At 36.1% G+C, this 22,131-nt stretch overlaps 1 protein-coding gene across 4 annotated transcripts in view; it reads left to right on the top strand.

Annotated features, from left to right (window-relative positions):
* Positions 1-3,358: 3,358 nt before the first annotated feature.
* The window catches only part of LOC121381414 (prolyl 3-hydroxylase 2-like), a 44,657-nt gene continuing 25,884 nt past the window's right edge, over positions 3,359-22,131 (top strand). For all 4 annotated transcript variants that reach the window (XM_041510721.1, XM_041510719.1, XM_041510720.1 and 1 more), the window contains exons 1-6: positions 3,359-3,844; positions 11,768-11,920; positions 15,535-15,706; positions 17,795-17,920; positions 18,788-18,921; positions 21,218-21,310. In XM_041510721.1, the coding sequence (XP_041366655.1) occupies positions 3,416-3,844; positions 11,768-11,920; positions 15,535-15,706; positions 17,795-17,920; positions 18,788-18,921; positions 21,218-21,310 (1,107 nt within the window). In that variant the 5' untranslated portion in view covers positions 3,359-3,415. The remainder of the gene's footprint in view (positions 3,845-11,767; positions 11,921-15,534; positions 15,707-17,794; positions 17,921-18,787; positions 18,922-21,217; positions 21,311-22,131) is intronic.

Raw genomic sequence — 22,131 nt, 5'->3', positions numbered from 1 at the left:
TATGAAGCCTAGGTGTGTTAGCAGCAGTAGCAGTGGCAGTTTGGAATCGATTGCGCAAATGCGTGTTCATGATATAGCGGTCTTGACCACGCGTTGTAACACGCGGACGTCCACGACGTGGCAAGTCATTGGTGCTTCCTGTCGTTCGAAATCTTACGCGAAGATTTCGTATCGCTCGACTAGAACTCCCAACATGCCCTGCAACGTCTTCTGTCGACATGCCAGCATCAAGCATGCCAATCGCCCGTTCGCGTAAATTATTGGGTATTCTTTGCATACTAAAATTGCTACAATGTGAAAAAACGTTAATTTTTTTTACATATTTTGAAGCGTTTTCGTTCACTTGACAACAATGTCAGTAAGACAAGTAAAACAAATTGACCGAATACTACACGGGACATGTCGAACCATGCATGCACGTGCGAATTGAATTTCACGTTGTCGACGATTAACAGTGCAAAAATAATCCATAAAATTCATGAATCCTGATATACAGCTCAAGGCTAATACTACCTATATAATTTCATTACACAATGAATTCTTTAACACAACAAATACTATATGTACAAATCGGAAGTTTCTTTTTTTTTGTTCAGTATATATATATAATTTATTTTTTAAATGGTACATGTATAAACATTTCCGCACCTTGCTGGTAATCCCAATGGCACGAAAAGTATTTCGGCCAATCACAGAGCTCGATTCCCTTAACCCGACATGTTTGCATGTGCAACAGGATCCTGCACAGAACCCGCGAATTAGTTCAATAATTCGCTATTATATATTATGTGCATGTACTTGTGCTTGCTTATCTTGTTTTGAAAATCAGTGATACCGTTTTATGTAACTTGTGTTTAGTTAAATAATCAACAGTAGGCCTATATATTATGTATTTGTGCTTATTAGAGTTATTCCATACTTTAAAAAACAAAAAACAACTTCTTGTCAAAGATTTACATTATCAAAATAATAATATACATTACAGAAATATGTCTTGACATATATCTTTTTATTAGACTAGTATAATGTGTACATTGCACCCATATTACACAGGCGGATCTAAGAGGGAGGGACCAGGGGACGCGTCCCCCCCCCCCTATTTTTTCAAGAGCCCTCAAAATGTTCAAGTGCCCTTTTTGCTTGTATGCTCTAGTGGTGTCGTTAAACAAAACAAACTTACAAAAAAACATGTACCTGTGACATTGGCTGAGCGAGAAAAAATGAGAGAGATAGAAAAATAATGAGAGGCAGAGAAACCGATCGAGCGAATGCGAGAGAAAGATGAGAGAGAGAGAGAGAGAGAGAGAGAGAGAGAGAGAGAGAGAGAGAGAGAGAGAGTATTAGACAAAAATGAAGAAGAAGAGAAGAAAAAAAAAAAGAGGACTGAAAATTCCTCGTTTGGATCCGCCTCAGATAGGAAGTCGCTTTCCTGAACATTCTTGTCAGACGACTTCGTGCAGCGAAACATGAACACAGACGGTGTCCATTACATTATATTCCGTGTAACAAAGATTCTGGGTATCTAAACAGAACCGGACAGGAGCGCGGGAATATGAAATCAAATCAAATATTTTCGATTTAAATAAAAAATCTCTGAACATGCAACAAAATTAGTATAGTGTAATAACTATACTGCGAAGACATGGTAAAATACAACAGACTTAAAAAATAAAGTTTGTTTTGTTTAATGATACCACTAGAGCACATTGATTTATTAATCATCGGCTATTACATGTCAAACATATGGTAATTTTGACACAGTCATAGAGAGGAAACCCGCCACATTTTTCCATTAGTAGCAGGGGATCTTTTATATGCACCGTCCCACAGACAGGATAGCACATACCACGGCCTTTGATATACCAGTCGTTTTGCACTGGCTGGAATGAGAAATAGCTCGATGGGCCCACCAGCGGGGATCGATCATAGACCGATCGCGCATCAGGCTACGTCCCGCCTCCACAACAGACTTAAATGCAGCGTGTAGTCTACATACCGGACCGGCCTCGGTGGCGTAGTGGTTAGGCCATCGGTCTACAGGCTGGTAGGTACTGGGTTCGGATCCCAGTCGAGGCATGGGATTTTTAATCCAGATACCGACTCCAAACCCTGAGTGAGTGCTCCGCAAGGCTCAATGTGTAGGTGTAAACCACTTGCACCGACCAGTGACCCATAACTGGTTCAACAAAGGCAATGGTTTGTGCTATCCTGCCTGTGGGAAGTGCAAATAAAAGATCCCTTGCTGCCTGTCGTAAAAGAGTAGCCTATGTGTCGACAGCGGGTTTCCTCTTAAAAAATATGTGTGGTCCTTAACCACATGTCTGACGCTATATAACCGTAAATAAAATGTGTTGAGTGCGTCGTTAAATAAAACACTTCTTTCTTTCTACATACCGTTAACATTACCCCTATCCTACATTTCTTTCGTTTTTATTTCTAGAATTTAAAGAATTTTAATGACAAAAGCGTAAAACATGATCTGGCCCCGTGCTTATAAACCTTAAAGTCTAGACTTTAATCATAGCAACGCCATTCAAATAGCATTACGTTAAAGTCTGGACTTTATTAAAGTCTAGACTTTAAGTTTTATAAGCACGGGCCCAGGACCGAATCTCTGCACAATGCAAAGTCGAAATGGTATTTGGCAAAATAGTGCTTAATGCCATATGCATCTCTGTCTAGTGCCTCGTCTATACGAGGACAGCCACACCCAAACTATATAGTTTACTAGATCAAAACTAGCACAGGACAGTGCTCATTAGAATAAGTACAGCTGCGGTGAATCACTGTCATAACAGTGATAATATCAGGTGTTCACGAAACGTAGTATATCCTGCCCCACCGATGGGTACTGCCACCACAGCTGTCAAGTCTGTCACTTCGTTTAAAATGATAAAATAATAATAAATGTGCAAGAGTTTCACCAAAGAGATGTAACAGTATCATGCACAAGAACAAAATATGGAATAGCATCAGCCATCATTTTGGTCAGTGATGCATTGTACTTAGTAGATATAGCCTCCAAATGTCTACTAGAAAATAATTTTATAAATGATATTTTTGAAGAACAATTTACAAGTAAGCAATGAGCGTTCGACTCCCTAAACTGTGGCGGCAGCGGTTTTCGTCTCAAGATGATATATATTACCCATAACCATATCCCGACGCCATACAGTAGTCTAAATAAAATGTATTGGGTGCGTCTTTAAATGAAATATTTCGTTCTTTTTCTTTTTTCGTTGCTCAGGTATTAATTAAATTACTTGTAATGTGAATTGCCCGTATTTTCTTTCACAACGAACTATTTGACTCGACACCGAGAAACTTGAGACTTCGGAAAGAAAAGTTTTGACCCAGTTCCTTCATCAGTTTGCAAGTGGTTTGCTGCCGGCTACATGCGTGGTGAAAAAGAACGATGCGGATGTGCGATCGAGTGTTCGTTTTAATCAATATATTTATTTCCACACTTGCAGAGAAAAATCATGTTAAAATACGCGATGAAAATTTTGCAGAACTGTACGAAGCGGGCGTGCAAGCGTACGATGAAGAAGATTGGTACCAGTGTGAACTTCAAATGGTGGATGCTCTGTCGGACTACAAGTTTTATAAGCAGACGATCATTGATTGTCGTCTGCAGTGCAAGAAAAATACGTCCATCAGAGAACTGACGCCAGAAATGATCGAGTTTTCAGTTTTTGAAAAGTTTATAGAAAATTCCGATTGCGTAAGACGATGCAAACAGAACATTTTGGGAGACAAAAAGTTTCCGCATCCATCAAGCGTGATCTTCGAAACATTTCGGACACGAAAACCTTATGAATATCTTCAGTTTTGTTGGTATCAGGTAAAACGAATTTTACTCTTTAAATAAATGCTGTAATTTATTAAAGAACAGTCTTTAAAAAAGAAGAAGAAAAGACTAATCTTATGACGTTTACATTTAAAACATGACGTCATTCGTTTATTATACAATATATTACATATATATTATATGAGATGACATGATGGATGTAATATAACCAGTAATATAACGCTGGTAGATAACTACATGTATCAAAGTTTGATATTTTCTGCCAGTTTTAATTAAAACAAATATCTTTAGGCTACCTGGACCACTGGTTAAAATATCTGAAATAAAATAAATAAATAAAATCATCTGTAGTTAAATTTTTTAATGTGATAATACTTTTAAAAGAAAGAGCAAGAAATATAATTTTACTAAATATCAGTGAATAGTTTGTAAATTAACAAAATTCTAATGAATTGATTCTTAATTAAAGGAATACTAAAGCAAGGCTTTTGGACTGGTGTGCATATCCAATGTTACATCATGCACATTATTGCTTAATATCAACAAGTATAATCGCATAGTTAATTAATAAAACGGTTAAATGTGACGGCTATTATATGTAACGGGCGCAGCCATTTTGTACCATCCCAGTGAATATGCCCTCTGGCGAGCTGGTGGTTACTAATACCTAACGTGTCACGTCAGGAATTAGTCTTCGAACTGAAGAAACAAAACATACCTGACTTTTGCGGATGCAACGCAGTGTTCTGTAATAATATCTATCCCAGTAACACAGCAACGTGTATATGTGGTTTATTTTTCAATACAAAATAAACCACCATTGTCAAAGTGTTGAAATAACTGTATTGTATTTTGTATATAAATTAACCCACGTACTGAAATAATAGTCAGTGTTTTTTTTGTTTAATTGGTCTTTTCTTTCTGTGGCCTGTACCTGTGGCTCTTGATGTCATGTCATAAGGTTTTACGTGCACATTCATAACAAGCTGTTGTAGCGCACGCCTGTCGTGGACACAAGAGCCAGCCATGGCCGGCTCCTCCGTCTATGACAGGAAAGGTGGGGGGAGGGGAGAGGAGGGACCGCCCTGCACTGTGGCTCTTGATTGGCAGGTGTATATTTAGACGGTCCCTAGACACTGTGTCTAGACATACTTAAAAGACGTGCCTCTTTTATTAAGATCACAGGGTATTGTGTGATAACCTCAAATCGTAATGGACTTTACCAGCTTTATTACTGTAAGTAATTCTGTAAAACCCTTGATTAAGTAGACTTTCCCATCTTAAATCACAAAACGACCAATTACGTAGTCCCAGAGAAAAGAAAATTATCACTTGGGTATCGTGAGAGGTCGTTTTTGCTCGAACGTATCCTACCAATAGGCCCAAAAATATGCATTTTTTCTTTGGATTTTTTAAAAGAAAAAAATACTATAACTCCATTTCGTTATATTGATCATTTGATGCAAACTGAAATATATTTAGTTAAATAGTTTATTATACTATCAAGTCATTTATGTTGTTTTATAAGTCAGGTTGATGAAAGCGAAGCGCCTTGTTGTAAATTAGAGCATTTGTTTACACTGTGCATAATAGAGAAGTTGGACCTGAGCTGACGTCACTTCGCCCCAAGCTATACCAACCGGTCGTCACAAAAATGAAACAAAATGGCTGCCCCCAAGTTAGCAGGAATAATCACGGTTTTTTATTAATTCTAAAATTACGCGTTTTTCATTTGTTAAAGTGTCAGTATGTGTTGGTGGTCTGGTATGCATCTTTCCAACACATAAGGCTCTTGTTGGAGTTTAGTCTACCTTTAAGGCAAATTATACACAAAGTATTTACAATTGTTCTGAATGGACTATTATGATTATCAACTATTCACTGCAGTAGGGGCACAAAAATGCAGCATACCTTTTGCAAATTGAACATAACAACTGAAAAACAAATCAGATAATGGGGCATGAAATTCATAAAAATTAAATGATTTGGCCTTGTTGATCTGGTATGTGTGAAGTCAGTTGACACAAACCAAATGTTAATTCATGTTTCTCCATTTTAACTCAATTTCTACGAATCAGTTGAACCCAATGTCGGTCATTTTAAGGAATAAACAAAATCAACTTAGTAAAATTAAGGGTTTGTAAAGTTTTGTATTTAGCTACTTGTTTAAACTTTATGGTCAATGGAAATGTTCTCAAACTGTGAAAAAAAAATTCTTATAAACGAACACAAGCAGACGACCACAAATCAGATGTTGATTGCACAAATTATGCATGAGAAAACGAACCGAACAGAGTTTAAGCATAACAGCACTTTAGGAACGTTGACAATATGGAGTATGTGCATGGAAATTTATTTAATTGCAAGATTTGTACACATTGCACATGTATGTACATATAGGTCAGTGGAAAATGCAACTTTGGATTAAGATGTGTGTAACTTTAAAATTCTAAGCCCATAGGAATGGTATCATGGGGGTGGGGACACAATCTATGATTTTGAATTTGGCAAATTAAAGGCATTTGGTCTAGGACGATGATGATATTGTTTTGGTATTGCAGCCAGAAGGCAGAGTAACAAGGAAAACTTCAAGTGTGTTAGTTTCACAACAGCACCCATTAAAAATAAAGACGTGTGTACAGTTTCATGGGTTTTTTTAAAAGTTGTATTTAAATAGATGACCATACAAAATAAGGTATGTGCTGTCTGGCTCTGTTTCCTATGTATGAGTTTGAAATACCTACTTGTAGGGGGTGGGGGGAGAATCTTATTAAGTGGATGGATCGCTCACCTTGGGGTGCTTGCATCTCTGATTAGGTTTTTTTCCTGTCCCAACCAGTGCACCACGACTGGCTGTGGTATGTGCTGTAACGTTTGATCCAGATGTTAGAAAGTGCATGTAATCTGAACAACAAAACCATAATATGTGATCAGAGTCAAATGGGCATTTGGCAAAATAGTAGTTGATTATGTGAATCTCTATCTAATGGTTTGGTGATTTCATCCTTGCACTGTCAGAGGACTGACATTTATGGACTAACTGACTTAATGAAAACCAGTACCAGACAAAGCTCATTGGAATAAGTACAGCTGTGATGACTTGCACTCATGACACACCATCATAACGGTGGTGATACCAGGTGTTTCTTGCTCAGCTGATACTGATAGCTCTTGTGTTGGGCAAATATCTATCAGAGGTTCTAGATTATAGCAGCCCCACTCCCATTGCTAGTGATATTCAATGTTGGGCCCGACAGCTAATAAAAAACAAAAGGTCAAATGCTGCATTTAAGTCTTGTTTTGTAAATATGAATATCCTACCCCCAAGCCCACCAGTCTTTGTGTTTTTAATTGATATCTCTCTCTTTAGGCAACGTATCTGATTACTACTGTTAGTAAAATTGTATTAAGTAAAGTAAGGCTAGTGAATTTTTAATCATGGCTAGTAAATTTTTAAAATCACTGATCCCATGGTTAGTGAATTTTGTAAAAATTCTAGAAGCCCTCTCTGTTATGTTTGATATTTTTGGCAAAATTCTCACTGTGCATGCTACGTGGGCTATCAGCTGAGCTGAATTTGCCAACTGACCATGAAACACGAAAATTGTGTCAGCGTAACGTCATTATGACAATATTAAGCAAACTAGCTCAGCACGTAGCTCATGTGTGATGAAATTGTTATGCACTATCAGCTGAGCAAAAAGCCTTACTTTTTGCTCAGCTGATAGCTCTCGTCTGCAGTAGGCTTTACATACATGTACATGCATGCATCACGCACAAATCAATTTCAGATTAACTTGTATCTGTGTCACAGAGCAATTAATATCAATCATGCTTTTTTCACATTGAATGGTCTGGCAGTGGCAACCTGGTCATCACTTAATTAGGAGCAGCCAGTCATTTGTTTTTAAATTGTTATCACACATATGTGTGTTATTAGTATATAGGTTATTAAAATTAACTAATGATGTTCTCACCAATGGGTGTGTAAGTAAATTAAATAATATAAGTCACTTTAAGTGCTGCCAGATCCTATCATGTTCCATTTTCCAACACTTTGTTAATCATGGAACAGTTTGTTCAGCAACATGTCTGCAAGTTTCAGAAATTGCTACACAATTTGAAAATGTTAAGATGTACATTTATGTAGTTGCTCAATTAATTTTTAATTTAGTAGTATACCGTATAGTGTCTCTTTAGAATCAAATTTTGGAAAACAAAATGATCCCTGTTTTTGTTAATTTATTGAAAGTCATCCGTTTTCGGCAAACACAGTTGGACCATTATATGTTAAATGCTTGATTATCAATTATTTAAAAATGGGAAGAGGTGAAATTTTATTTCATATTTCAAGACGTGTTGGAAATACAGCACATCGAGCAAAACTATATACATGTATGTGTACAGCAGCGCTCTAATTCAACGACAGCAAGTTGTCGCAACACCTTAGTCATTTGCCCCAGTATCCTAAAAAATTAAACAGTCTTACTGCCCCCCCCCCCCCCCCCTAAATTTCCCATTGGTCTAGGCCAAATGGCTTTGCCTTCTTATTTGCCAAATACAAGACCTGATTGATACAGATTGTAATGTTCAGTAAAACCCCTCTAAATGCACACACACACATTCACACAGGACCAAGTAAAAAATCACATTTTAAAGGGGATTCTGTTTATAGTTAAAATTTGTTTTGTTTAACGACACCACTAGAGCACATTGATTTAATTAATCATCGGCTGTTGGATGTCAAACATTTAATAATTTTGACACGTCATCAGAGGAAACCCGCTACATTTTTCCATTAGCAGCAAGGGATCCTTTATATGCAAAAAACCGCAGATGTAGGCCTTTATCCTCGAGTAGACCGGCCTCGGTGGGGTTGTGGTAGGCCATCGGTCTACAGGCTGGTAGGTACTGGGTTCGTATCCCAGTCGAGGCATGGGATTTTTAATCCAGATACCGACTCCAAACCCTGAGTGAGTGCTCCGCAAGGCTCAATGGGTAGGTGTAAACCACTTGCACCGACCAGTGATCCATAACTGGTTCAACAAAGGCCATGGTTTGTGCTATCCTGCCTGTGGGAAGCGCAAATAAAAGATCCCTTGCTGCTAATCGGAAGAGTAGCCCATGTATTGGCGACAGCGGGTTTCCTCTCAAAATCTGTGTGGTCCTTAATCATATGTCTGACGCCATATAACCGTAAATAAAATGTGTTGAGTGCGTCGTTAAATAAAACATTTCTTTCTTTCTTTATCCTCGAGTAGAGTGGTAATGAAGATCTAGGATTTATTTTACAATATAGTATTATCTTACTCTTAATCACAGACACTTCATGACTAAAGCATCTGATGTGTCACTGGTGTGGTTTTGTTATTCGCCCACATATATGCACTCATGTTCCTATAAGCTACTGTACAATTGCTTGGCTTGTGATGAAAGTTAGGTGTTGTGTAACACTGCTTTTGTCGATTTTATACATAACACATACATGTGTGTTCAAAGCAAACACAGCCACAAACCAGCTAATGTTTGTGACTGTATAGCTTGGCGGAAGTCAGGAAGCAGAACCAGATGTCAACTGTAGTTAGAGTAAACCAACTTTAATAAGCAGGGAAATGCAATTCGGAAAATATACAGTAGAGTTCTTCATTGCTGTTAGCTCATCTGGTCTTTTACTGCGTATTAATTTTACCTTTCAGCAGAGCTTCTATAATTTTATAAAAATCCACTAGCCGTGGGATCAGTGATTTTAAAAATATACTAGCCATGATTAAAAATTCACTAGCCCTACTTTAAATAAATACAGTGTTACTAGTTACATGTAGTAATAATCAGATATATCACCTGAAGAGGGAGATAGAGCTTAAAAACCATTATATCGGGGGTGGGCAGGCTATTCATATTTACAAAATAAGACTTAAATGCATCATTTGACAAGATATTTTTATCACTAGCCATGGGAGTGGGGCTACCATAATCTAGAAGCCCTGCTTTCAGTACATGTACAAATTGCACGTTATTTTAGAGAGCTTTCTACATAACATGTATCTGTCAAACTTTTTGAACATTCAGGGCTTCTTGAATTTTTATAATATCCACTAGCCATGGGATCAGTGATTTTAAAAATTTACTATCCTACTTTACTTTAAGTTAATACAATTTTACTAAATAATAGTAATAATCAAATATGTCACCTAAAGAAGGAGATGGCGCTTAAAAACACTAACATTGGGGGATTGGAGTGGGGCAGAATATTGATATTTACAAAATAGACTTTTAAACTGCAACATTTAACTTCTTTCTTTTTCACTAGCCATCGGGCATGACAATAGTAGTTACTTACTAGCCCACCATTGAATATCACTAGCTATGGGAGTGGGGCTACCATAATCTAGAAGCCCTAAAATTGCACAGTTTGCATGATATTCACACAGAATGTAAATGCAAAGTCTTGACTGATTTAAATGCAGAAATTTATATAAAGACCCTACGAAACATTTGTTTGATATGTTACATGTAGTTGCTATGGACTTTATGGGATCACTTACAAGCCGTTGTAACCAGGATCCCCCTTTCCCTGTTATTGTGCTCAGAAGCTGGGAATTACGCCATATCTGAACACCTAAAATTCTAACTAACTAACTGGTTTGAGCTTTCAAGTTTCCATTCCCTGTGTTATGCCCTCCCCCAAATGTTGACATGCATTCTGGGACCATGGTAACAAACATTTAATTTTTATCAATGTTTTTATGATGTTACATTTCTGTAATGTATGTACTTTGTATTTGTGAAGAACAATGGAGCCTGTGTGGCTTAAGTCGGACCACTATTTCTATTTTAAATTAATGCAAGGCCGTACCCTCCGGGTTGCCCCCCTGAGAATCTCACTTTTTTCCTTTTTTTTTCTACAGAAAATAGCATACACATCTCAGGGTTTAATATGTATAGTGTTTCATTTGTTTATAAAAAGTAGTGCCCTCCCCCCTAGGATTTTGATCAGGGTACAACCCTGCAATGGAAACATGTACCATACTTTTTGTTGTCAAGTCTTGAAGCAGTAGCCTTCATTGTACCTACATGTGTACATACATACATGTATATTCTTTGGATTCCAGGAAACCATGTTAGGGTCGTTCAAACTTTTCATACAAGTTAAGAATTTAAAATTTGTATCTTGGCCTCTGACGCATCCTTTGACCATCAGTCATTTATACCCTTTTGGATGCCATTCTCCCATAGAAACACATTTTACCTGTAGTCATTGAGATGGCAAAAATGCAGGGCTCGAACTTATCTTGCTGTCGTTGAGATATTAATTGCCATAGGCAGAGAACATCACCGATGGCATTTTTGTGCCATCGGTAAAGCTCCTCAACAATGGCAAAATGTATCCACCTGGTGTACATTAATTGCCAATATTTAACAGTTGCTCATTTGATATGTCTACATATAGCAAAACAGCCTTTCAGTCATGTTTATTTACTGTAAATGTTACTTTTAAGAAATCTTGCCATAGGCAGACTCAAAATTGCCATCTGTGGGCCATTTCACCGTTGAAGACAAATTCTTAAGTTCAAGCCCTGAAATGACTGTATCAGCATGTAAATGAGTGCTTCAAAAGAATTGAGAATACTCTAAAAAACACTTAAACCCCAGCCTTCGAACTTAAGATCATATTGCAGTGACAATTTAATAACAATAAAAACAAAGAAGATAGCAGTACTATGATAGAAAGGCTGAAATTGCAAATTATGTTTTACAATGTTCAGCTTTTTGCAGAGGCGTTGATGACTGCCATCTCAAACTTTGAGGGCTAATGCCCTAGAGTTTTGGGATAACACCTGAACCATGTATATGTATGTATCTGCACTGAGGGCTTCATTTTCATATTGTAGGCCTGTCTTCTCTCAGGTTGTTTTCACTGACCCTGCTTGTATTGTGTTGATGCCAATGTTTCAGGTGGGAAAGATGGAGAAGGCAGCTTCAGCAGCATACACGTTCTACCTGGCGAACCCACACCATAACGACATGATCAGGAATGTCCGCTACTTCAAGGACACACTAGGAGTCAAAGAGTCTGACTTTCTCGACCTCGAGATGAGGCCATACAAGGTCAGTGTTAAAAGAAACTTTTTTTCTTTAATACATGCTATTAATTTCAAAGAACATATATGACAAATTCAAAACATGAATTAATTTTTTTTAAATATTTTCTTGATAACACTTGTGTTCATGTTTGTATATTTGTTTTTAATAGGCAAAACTGATGTTTCTTTTGTTTGTTTTCTCTATGATTGTGTGTATGTCTGCTTATGTTGTTCATTATGATCATGCTCTTGAAAGTACATGTACATGTATGTAAATGCAATTTCTTAGATGCTTTTAATAATGTTTTTAGATACTGGTATTTACTTTAAAACCCCTGCTATACATGTGGGTGTGGATCCAAGTTCATGTACCAATGTGTTCATGAACATGAACATGGCTGTATTTTGAAAGCACTGCTTTTGCAGTATGTTGGTGGACGGGGCAGGTGGGATGTTTGATGGGTTGCAGGAATGATCACCCATGATGGAATCCATATTTCCAGTGCTCCACCACTAGTACATTAAAGGCCAGGGGTGTAACTACGTGTACGCAGTGTACTCATTTTAGTACAAAAAATTTCTGCTTATAGTATACACAATTTAGCTATTTGAGTACTTTTTTTCAACAATCACACTAAATTCTCAACGTTACGTATTAACGCCGCTCCACTTTAGGGGAATCCCCAATGTCATTCAAAACTTGGGTTTCATGAAGATATGACAGTCGTAATGACGTCATACGAATTTGACCAATCCAAGCATTTGTAAGAAAATAAGTTTTACAGATTGGAATTACTAGTGACTGAATGGCATGATTTTGAGTGGTTTCGTTATTTTCTTGAGTACACATTTCAAAAGTCTAGTTACGCCCCTGAAGGCTATGGTATGTACTGTTCTGTCTGGAAAAGTTCATATATAAAAGATTGCTGCTGCTTTATCAATAGAAATAGTATATGTGGCAGCAGCAGACTTCTTCTCTCAGGCTGAACCAAATGTTGAAATGATGCTATGTTAAACGTACATGTACACTAAATATATGTAATTTAAAATGAGCTGAGACATATATATTCCACTCCTTTCCAGTATGCTAGAGTACATTCAAAGATTCAGAATTTATTGTTGTTCTCAGTCTTGGCATACTTGTACTTGTCAGTAAATCTTCATTTGTCTAGCCAATTATTTTCACCTTTTTATCAGATTTTAGTTTTTTGTGTGTGCATAAAGTAGTTTTCACTTGTCAGTTAGATTAGATGTTAAAAATAGTTATAAATATGAGATTGGTGTCACATTCATAATGTTTTAGCAACATACAATAATAAATATTGTAAGATGGTGCCAGACTGTTTATAGCCATCTACTTTCAGAGCTTCTAGATTATGGTAGCCCCACTCCCATGGCTAGTGATATTCAATGTTGGGCTAGTAAATAACTACTGTTGCCATGCCCGATGGCTAGTGAATATGTTGGGTCAAATGTTGCATTTAAGTCTATTTTGTAAATATGAATATTCTGCCCCCCCCCCCCCAACCCCCCCCCAGTGTTAGTGTTTTTAAGCTCTATCTTCCTGTTTAAGTGACATACTTGGTTATTACTATTAATAGTCAAAATTTATTAACTTAAAGAGAAGTAGGTCTAGTGAATTTTTAATCATGGCTAGTAAATTTTAAAAACCATTGATCCCATGGGTAGTGGATTTTATAGAAATTCTTGAAGCCCTGCTACTTTTCTGTCTTGGAGCCAGGTGGTGTTTACTTCTATTTTTTTAATATATAGATAGTATAAAATGTTTTAGTCGCCAAATGAAAACAAAAAAGGACGCAAACATACATGTGTATGCAACCAATTGACCAAATTGGTCGCAACATAAAGGGCTGTGTTTGCACAGAATCCTACATCTGCCAGTACTTTGAGGCAGTAATTGTTCCATAACCTTTTACCATGATGCAGCTGGTGTTTTATCTCAACACTGGTCACTGTGTTTGTATGCATGCTGTTGGCTAAACAATGGACTTAATACATGCAGTTAATGTATGCTTACATGAGAGAAATGTTTTCTTTGATACCGAGCCTTTAATAGTATTGTTCTTGACCCATTCTTTGTTCCGTGATCTTTTACGTAAGAGAAAGAATAAAATGTGTGTTTACTGACACCACAACACGTCTTAAACTACAGATCCATGTATTTGATGTCTGTCATATGGTAACTCATTTTGTCTGTAATATGGTAACTCATTTCAACACTTGGTCGTTTGAAGCTATTTTGGAAGTGGCAGTCTTCCTAAAGTAAGTAATGGCTGCCCTGTAGATAAAGCACCTGGCAGTCATTCATAGAAGCATACTGTATAATGTTTTCCCAAGAGAAATTTGGCAAAGTAAGGTAGACTAAACACTTTGAGGGCATTTTGGACAATTTTCAGGGCATTTTTTTTTTTTATTAAAGAATTTTTTTTAATTGAAATAAAAATAAATGTAATTCATGTACTTGCTTTGATAAATGAATGGCAAAATACATATACAGGTATATTTTATTAATTAAAAGTAAATTTTCTGAGTGTTTTATAAAGGCAATTTTGGAATTAATTATTTAAAAAGGCCTGTTTATTGACTGGACTATATCCCACTCGTTTATTTAAAGCCTGGCTACGTGTTCATTTGAGAAACGTGTTTTGTACAAAACATTATATTATTAGTTACTTTACTAAATATAAACCAGGGACCTAATTCATTAAACTCTTGCAACTTTGCGATATCACAATGCAATGCAAAAAGACTTGCAAAGAGGATGCTTTGTTGTCTAGCATTCACAAAGGTCTCTTAGGCTCCTGAATGTCCATGGATGGATTAGTTTTTCAGTATGCTTTGTGCCCTGTTATCTACAATTGTAGCTCTATTTATGTATATACTGATGGAAAGAAATATGGAAAGACATGATACTGTAGATCAAATGTCAGGACTGGAACTTAACAATGACACTGATGGCAATTGCCGTAGATGTGATGTAAACTGCCATAGGTCAGGGGCTTTACTGATGGCAGGGTTTCTGCCACTGAATAAATATTATTGTCATCAGTTGAAGAAATTATTTTAATTTTTTTTTAATTTTGTGTTTATTTGTTGCTAAAGTTACTAATTTAAAATTACTGTTGGCAGATTGAAAATTGAATTGACAATGGAAAATTATTTCATTCAGGACAAAAACATGATATGAAATGGAAGCTTGTTTAATATCCTATAATTATGCGGCTATTTATTTCAGTCAGTGTATATATTTTAACATATAGTTACTTAGTGTTCTTTGTGTGGTGCCCAGTGGTAAAGCATTCGCTTGATGCGCAGTCGGTCTTGGATCAATCCCCGTTGGTGGACCCATTGGGCTATTTCTCTTTCCAGCCAGTGCTCCACAACTAGTGTAACAAAGGCTGTGGTATGTACTATCCTATCTGTGGGATGGTGCATATAAAAGATCCATTGCTGCTAATTGAAAAGAGTAGCCCATGAAGTAGCGACAGCGGGTTTCCTCTCTCAATATCTGTGTGATCCTTAACCATATGCCTGATGCCATATAACTGTAAATAAAATGTGTTGAGTGAGTCGTTAAATAAAACATTTCCTTCTTCTTTGTGTGGTTGTGTGTTTCAGGAGTCGTATATACGTGGAATAATGGAGTACAACCAAGAGTCGTGGGAGAGAGTGCGAGACCTCATGGAGAAGGCTGTCAGCCAGTATTTGGAGGATGAGGAGAGATGTCGGGCCGACTGCGAGTCTACTTATGACCACGTTGGGCCACAGGAGTTTGTCAACGCTGTTGCAGGTTGGACAGGTTTTTATTTACTGGTGTAAAAATTCATTCTGGTGTAGATAGATTCAGGGAGGGTGGTGTGTATTTTTGAATAAACATTTCGGTATTTTCTTTAATAGTTTTAAATGTTTGGAAGTTTATCATGTTTTTTACCACCACTGACATGTGTATGTTATAATCATTTGCAGAATACATTGATCTACTATACATAATGTACATGTATGTCATTACCGATACATTTCATATGTTGGTTTATATTTTAAAACAATATGTTCCACTAAAGAGTTATGGGTGGGATCTAGTGGAGTCTGTAGAGCGATTGCGTGAGGTGTTTGCGTCACGTGATTTAAGCACCTCTGATTGTTTTTTCCCCATCCCAACTAGTGCCCCATGACTGGTATATCAAATGCTGTAGTTCTATATGTAGAAAAATGCATATATAAAAGATCTCTTGCTGGTAATGGAAAAATGTAGTGGGTTTTCTCAGAGTTTGTGTAAAAAATTACCAAATGTTTAACATCCAATAGCTGTAGTAGTGTTGGTATAAAGTGCTCCTACTGACAGTATCTAGTGGGAATTTCCCTATTAGCTCAGTTGGTAGAGCACTGGACTCTTATACAGAGAATCTGTGGTTCGAATCCCCTCAGTGGAGGTTGATTTTTATCTGTTACATTTGGAGCCGATGTAGGGACTGGTTGTGTTCTTAACACAAGAATACAATTATAACCCAGTCAGGACCCGTAACAGGTCAACTGCCCGTGGCCCACAGCTCCAGGACGTAGCTTCACTTGAGGGGGGAGTATGTAGTAGTGTAGGTATAAAGTGCTCCTACTGGCAATAGCTAGTGGAAATTTCCCTATTAGCTCAGTTGGTAGAGCACTGGACTCTTGTACAGAGAGTCTGTGGTTCTAATCCCCTCAGTGGAGGTTGATTTTTATCTGTTACATAGCCATTGAGTAATACAAAATCAATGTGCTCTGGTGTTGTCATTAAACAAAACAAACTTTTTCTTTAACACCAATGAGGTATATGTATCATCAATCTAATTAAAATTAGCTCCACTATTACATGTGGATCTAAAGACAGCCAGTTGGAGCTCATGTCCACCAATCAAAATCTTACTTGCAGAATCCTGCCACTGATTTAAAACTAACAACACTGCGTAGTCCCCAATGTCCAGGTAACATTTCGTCTGTAAATAATAATTTAAATATTGACCAATCACACTTCATCTTTTATAACATTATTTGGGAGCATACAAATTCTAAAAATATCAGGCGAGTCTATTTTAGTGGCCACAGTACAGCGAACCATACCAATACGTACGGGGTGGGTTATCAGTCTTCAATTTTACATTAAAAATTATTTATTTATTTATAAAATTAAAAAAAACTAAATCAGTCTTCAGTTTTACATTACAAATTATTTATTTTATAAAATAAAACATGTTTTAAGGCATTCGTAATTCACACGAAACATGTCGTATACCCTCAGGATAATTTGGAATGTTTTCAAATTATTTTTAAATCACTGGCAGGATTCTGCAAGTAAGGTTTTGATTGGTGGACATGAGCTCCAACTGGCTGTCTTTAGATCCACATGTAATAGTGGAGGTAATTTTAATTAGATTGATGTATCATCAGAGTAGGTCATAACATCATACAGTACGGTAAATATCCTTAGATTTGAACATGCATGTTGTAAATTTCCATTCATTATACATATAGTAATTTCACTGAGTCACATTTTTGGTAATAAATGGGCTATTGAAAAGCTTTTAAGTATCAAGTTTTTTCTCTTATATTAAATTTTTACTTTCTTACCAGTACTCATTATATATCATATATAAAATGATATCTAAAATATTACAATTTGTAACACAGGAAACAGAAGGCTACATTATACATATGTAATTTGATGTATTTATATGGCAACTGTAAAAATCTGTCAATACATTTTTATTTATTAGTATATTACTATTAAAATGGTTGTATTTTAACTGCTAATTACTACATATCAGTGCCGGAGTTTCGGTTTAAGTGTGAAGATCAGCTGAGTGTCGTCTTCACAGATAACTGATAATTTTTTCCCATGTTTCAGATCACTACATATCAGTGCTGAAATGTCAGTTTAAGTGTGAAGATCAGCTGAGTGTCGTCTTCACAGATAAGATTGACTTCTTCGTTGCAGATCTCTTCCACTATCTTCAGTTTACATACTTCAAATGTAAGACATCCACACACTTGATTCCTTCATTATTTAATGATTAGACAAAGTGTCAAAGTAACTGTGTGTTAGGCACCAAATAGATGTAGTTGAAAATGTTGTTGAGTGTCATTGAAAAAAATATTGCTATGTTTTTATTTATTTAAAAGTTTCATTGATCCACTATTTTACTTGATTAAAGTTTAAACTGTTAATCGGCTAATATTAATTACCCTTGCATTTGTGTTTCTAGTCAATTTTAAAATATTCAAATCTTTTTGTTTTTGTTAAAGGGACAGACCCTAGTTTTTAAACACTAAGTCATATTTTTCACCTAAACCCTAGTTTCAACCCATAACAATGGACACTAAGTTTGGGTAATTTACATTTAAAAATAGACTAAAACGCGATTCAATAATCATTACTTCTCAGACGCAGGTGCGTTTTTAAAAATATGAAAAATGCATTATGTGGTATTATAAACTTAGTGTTTAAAAACTAGGGTATGTCCCTTTAATATTTAACCTAATAAAATGAACAGTTTTATAGTATTGTGATGTGCCAGACACAAATAATTTATACATATATGTCCTGATGTTTTGTTGTTGTTTAGTTTAAAATAAATTGAGAGAAACGGTACATCAATTTTGAAAAAAAGATAGACAAACTAATATTTATTTTAAGAATGTTTTTTTCAGCTTGATTAATGTTTTAAATCAGTGGGGGTTTTAAAGATAAATAAACTGATATATTTTTATAGAATGGTTGTTTTTTTTAGCTTGATTAATGTTTTAAATCAATGTTTTCTGTTAAAGTACTTTTCTATGAAATAATGAAGTTTACTGTATGTATTAAATTTAGAATATCCTACATTACCTTCTGTTTCAGTGAATAACAAAGCAAAAGTAGCGGAAGCTGTGGATACGTTTATCCGGTTGAACCCACAAGATGACATGATGCTTAACAATAAGGCGTACTACATCAACAGGGGCTTTGATAAGACAATGTTCAAACCACGACCGGTAAACCACAGTTCATTGCATTTCATTTTATTTTCTTACTTAGGCCAACATTTTTATTTTTTATTTCCCGCAGTTTGATGTCGACATATAACCACATTTGGAGCTAAAATGGTCTATATGCTGGCTTGGGCCATTAGCTTTCTTTAATATCTCTCTAAAACAGGTCCTGTTGTTCTGAAGAGTAGCATGGCTTGTTTTAAAAATATTTGCGGCCAAAGTCGAAGTAATGAAAATTGCCTTGGCTATATAGAAAATGTAGCAGAAAATATTTAAGGTACCAAGGCCATTGAAGATGGACAAAAGCAGGTGAGGAGGATGTAAAAAAAAAAAAAAAAAAAAATATATATATATATATATATATATATATATATACAGTGGACTCTGTCTAAACCGGACTCACTTCGTACCGTCAAAATAGTCCGGTTTACATAGAGGACCGGTTTAGACAGAGTTCATCCAGAGTTATGGTTCTTGAATTATCGACAACTCGCGATCAACAATGACATTTGACATTTGAACCCATGGATGGTTGGGAAACACAGTCATACAAGCCATACTTGCAATCGATTATTTCACAGACATAAAAAATATACCTAAAGGGACTTTCCTGAGTGTGCTGCAATTTCTAAGATGTTATCCACTAACAGAGACTTTTGAATGATTGTAATTACATATCAAATATATTTTTCTGTATAAAATATTAGTGGCTGCACATTAAACGTCTTTCTGGTCGTTCTAATATTTGTACTAGGTTAAATTTTGTTTTATTTCCTAAAACATTATTTATTCGAAAGGACGAAATTATTTGAATACAAACTCCAGATATAACGGCCTACCGCAATAAGAGTAAACTTCACACAAGTGCGATTACATTTTGTATTTGATCTTGCGACGGCGTCCTAATTACTCGGAAAGTGACGATCATTGTTCAACTAATTAAGCAGCCCGTCGGTCAGTCAAATTCCAATCCGGTGTAGACAGAGGTAATTAATGCATGAACGGTTCTTGATTTTTGATCCGGAGTCCGGAGTAGACAGAGATTTATACCTAAGACATAAACGGTAGCTGGACGGGGCTGTAGAAATGGACTGGTTTACGCAGAGATCCGGATTACACAGAATCCGGTTTAGACAGAGTCCGGTTTAGACAGAGTCCACTGTATACCCACTTTTTTTGTACAATCCATGGAAAGAAAAGAATAAAAAACCCATCCCCACATCAATTCTGGAACTTTGGTCTGACCAGAGACTTCACTCTTTTTTTTCAGGTTGGGAGGCCTTATATGTAATTAAGATTAAAGCATACTATCTGAGCTGCCTGTCCAGGACAGGGGCTAGTGGTTATTAGTTGGAGAGTGATTAATGGTGTTGTGGCGTTAAACATTTACAATAAGCTGTTGATTCTTGCTCTGGGTGAGAGCTGGTACCGGGATGTGAACCAAGTACAAGGGCCTAGCTTCCATATATGCAGGTACACAGCTGCGTACCACCTGAAATTACAAATAATTTTTTGTATTAAAATATATGATGTAAATGTGTGTATGTGTGATACACTGTCGGTTTAGGATCCATCCCCATCAGTGCGCTATTTCTCGTTCCAACCAGTGCACCACGACTGGTATATTAAAGATTGTGCTATGTGCTATCCTGTCTGTGGGATGATGCATATAAAAGATCCCTTGCTTCTAATGGAAAAATTTAGACTACTAGTGAAAATTGTCAATTGTTTTGATAGCCGATAATTAATAAATCAGTGTGCTCTAATGGTGTCGGCAAACAAAACAAACAAACTAACTTTGAAAGAGAATGCGTTTCTAAAATAACAAATGGTGAAGACAGTTTGTTATTTTAACACACTGTTCAGAAGGTCAAATTTATTAATGTATTATTAAGAAATTATTCAAAGTTAAAGTTAAAAACAAATTACACATTTATGACCATGTCGATTCAAGAAGGATAACTGGTTTTTGTGCCCAACACCCATGATTACAATAATGGGGTCCAATCTAAATGTTTCTGCTAATTTTAAAGAATGTGTCAACATTTATAAAATATGCATATTTAGAATAAAAGATTGTATGAACAATGAGTTACAAAATAGTATTTTGGTGTGGGAAAAACGAATCTTTGTGAAGATATTTAGTGAAACAATGACAGATTTAAAAATAGTTTTCCTGAAAATTGTCTGAAACATTTTTTTTTCCAATATAAGTTCTTAATTTAGAAAAATGAAGAAAAGATGAAAGTATTAACTACTGATTTTACTTAATAATTAAATTCTCATTTTCTTTTCACAGAATATTGTTGAATACATTGAACGTCGAGAACAGATTGAGAGATTGTTGAATTTTGTCAAGGAGAACTACATGAGGGACGAACGAGAGAAGGATGTAGGTGTTTCACTTTCTGTAGTGATATATACAGCTAATATACTCTTTCTGTTAATGTAAAGCTCAAGTTCATTACTGCGGTAAGTTTTGACAACTTTTTCATCTCTAATTTCTTCTTCATTTCTTTCTTCTATAAAACTGGTAGTTTTTATTTACGGATCAGCTTTGTGAATTAGACCCCAGACCTGTAGAAATGATAGGTGAAATGGTGGGGGTGTGCAGGCACTTCATTGTAGGGAAGGGGGTCACAAGCATATTATTTTAGTTTATTCACTCATGGGAAAAAAATTTCCTGTGTATATAGCTCAGTGGTAAAGTGCTCACCTGATGTGCGATCGATCTAGGATCGATTCCCTTTGGTGGGCCCTTTGGGCTATTTCTTATTCCAGCCAGTGCTTCACAACTGGTATAGCAAAGGCTGTGGTATGTAGCATCCTGGCTGTGGGATGGTGCATATAAAAGATCCCTTGCTGCTAATCGAAAAGAGTAGCTCATAAAGTGACGCCATATAACCGTAAATAAAATGTGTTAAGTGTGTCATTAAATAAAATATTTCCTTCCTTCCTGTGTATGTATTGCACACGGTATTTATTTAATGGTCATGAATGGAAAATCAAATAATTTTCAAGATATTATTTATTGGTCATTCATAAATATGAGACAAGTCGCACAATTATGTTAATGCCATCATCTCACAGGGCTCTGGCACTCGCCAAATTCGCCAATTGCGAATTTTGAAAGTAGTTGGCGGATTTTATTTTAATTTGGCAAAATAATTTCATGTAAAAATTGAATTTTTTTTTACAAAGTAACTGGCTATT

The sequence above is a fragment of the Gigantopelta aegis genome, chromosome 9 (genome assembly GCF_016097555.1).
Source record: "Gigantopelta aegis isolate Gae_Host chromosome 9, Gae_host_genome, whole genome shotgun sequence".
NCBI lineage: Eukaryota > Metazoa > Mollusca > Gastropoda > Neomphalida > Peltospiridae > Gigantopelta > Gigantopelta aegis.
Note: the sequence above shows the minus strand (reverse complement) of the source record. Positions and strands in the feature narration are given on the sequence as shown.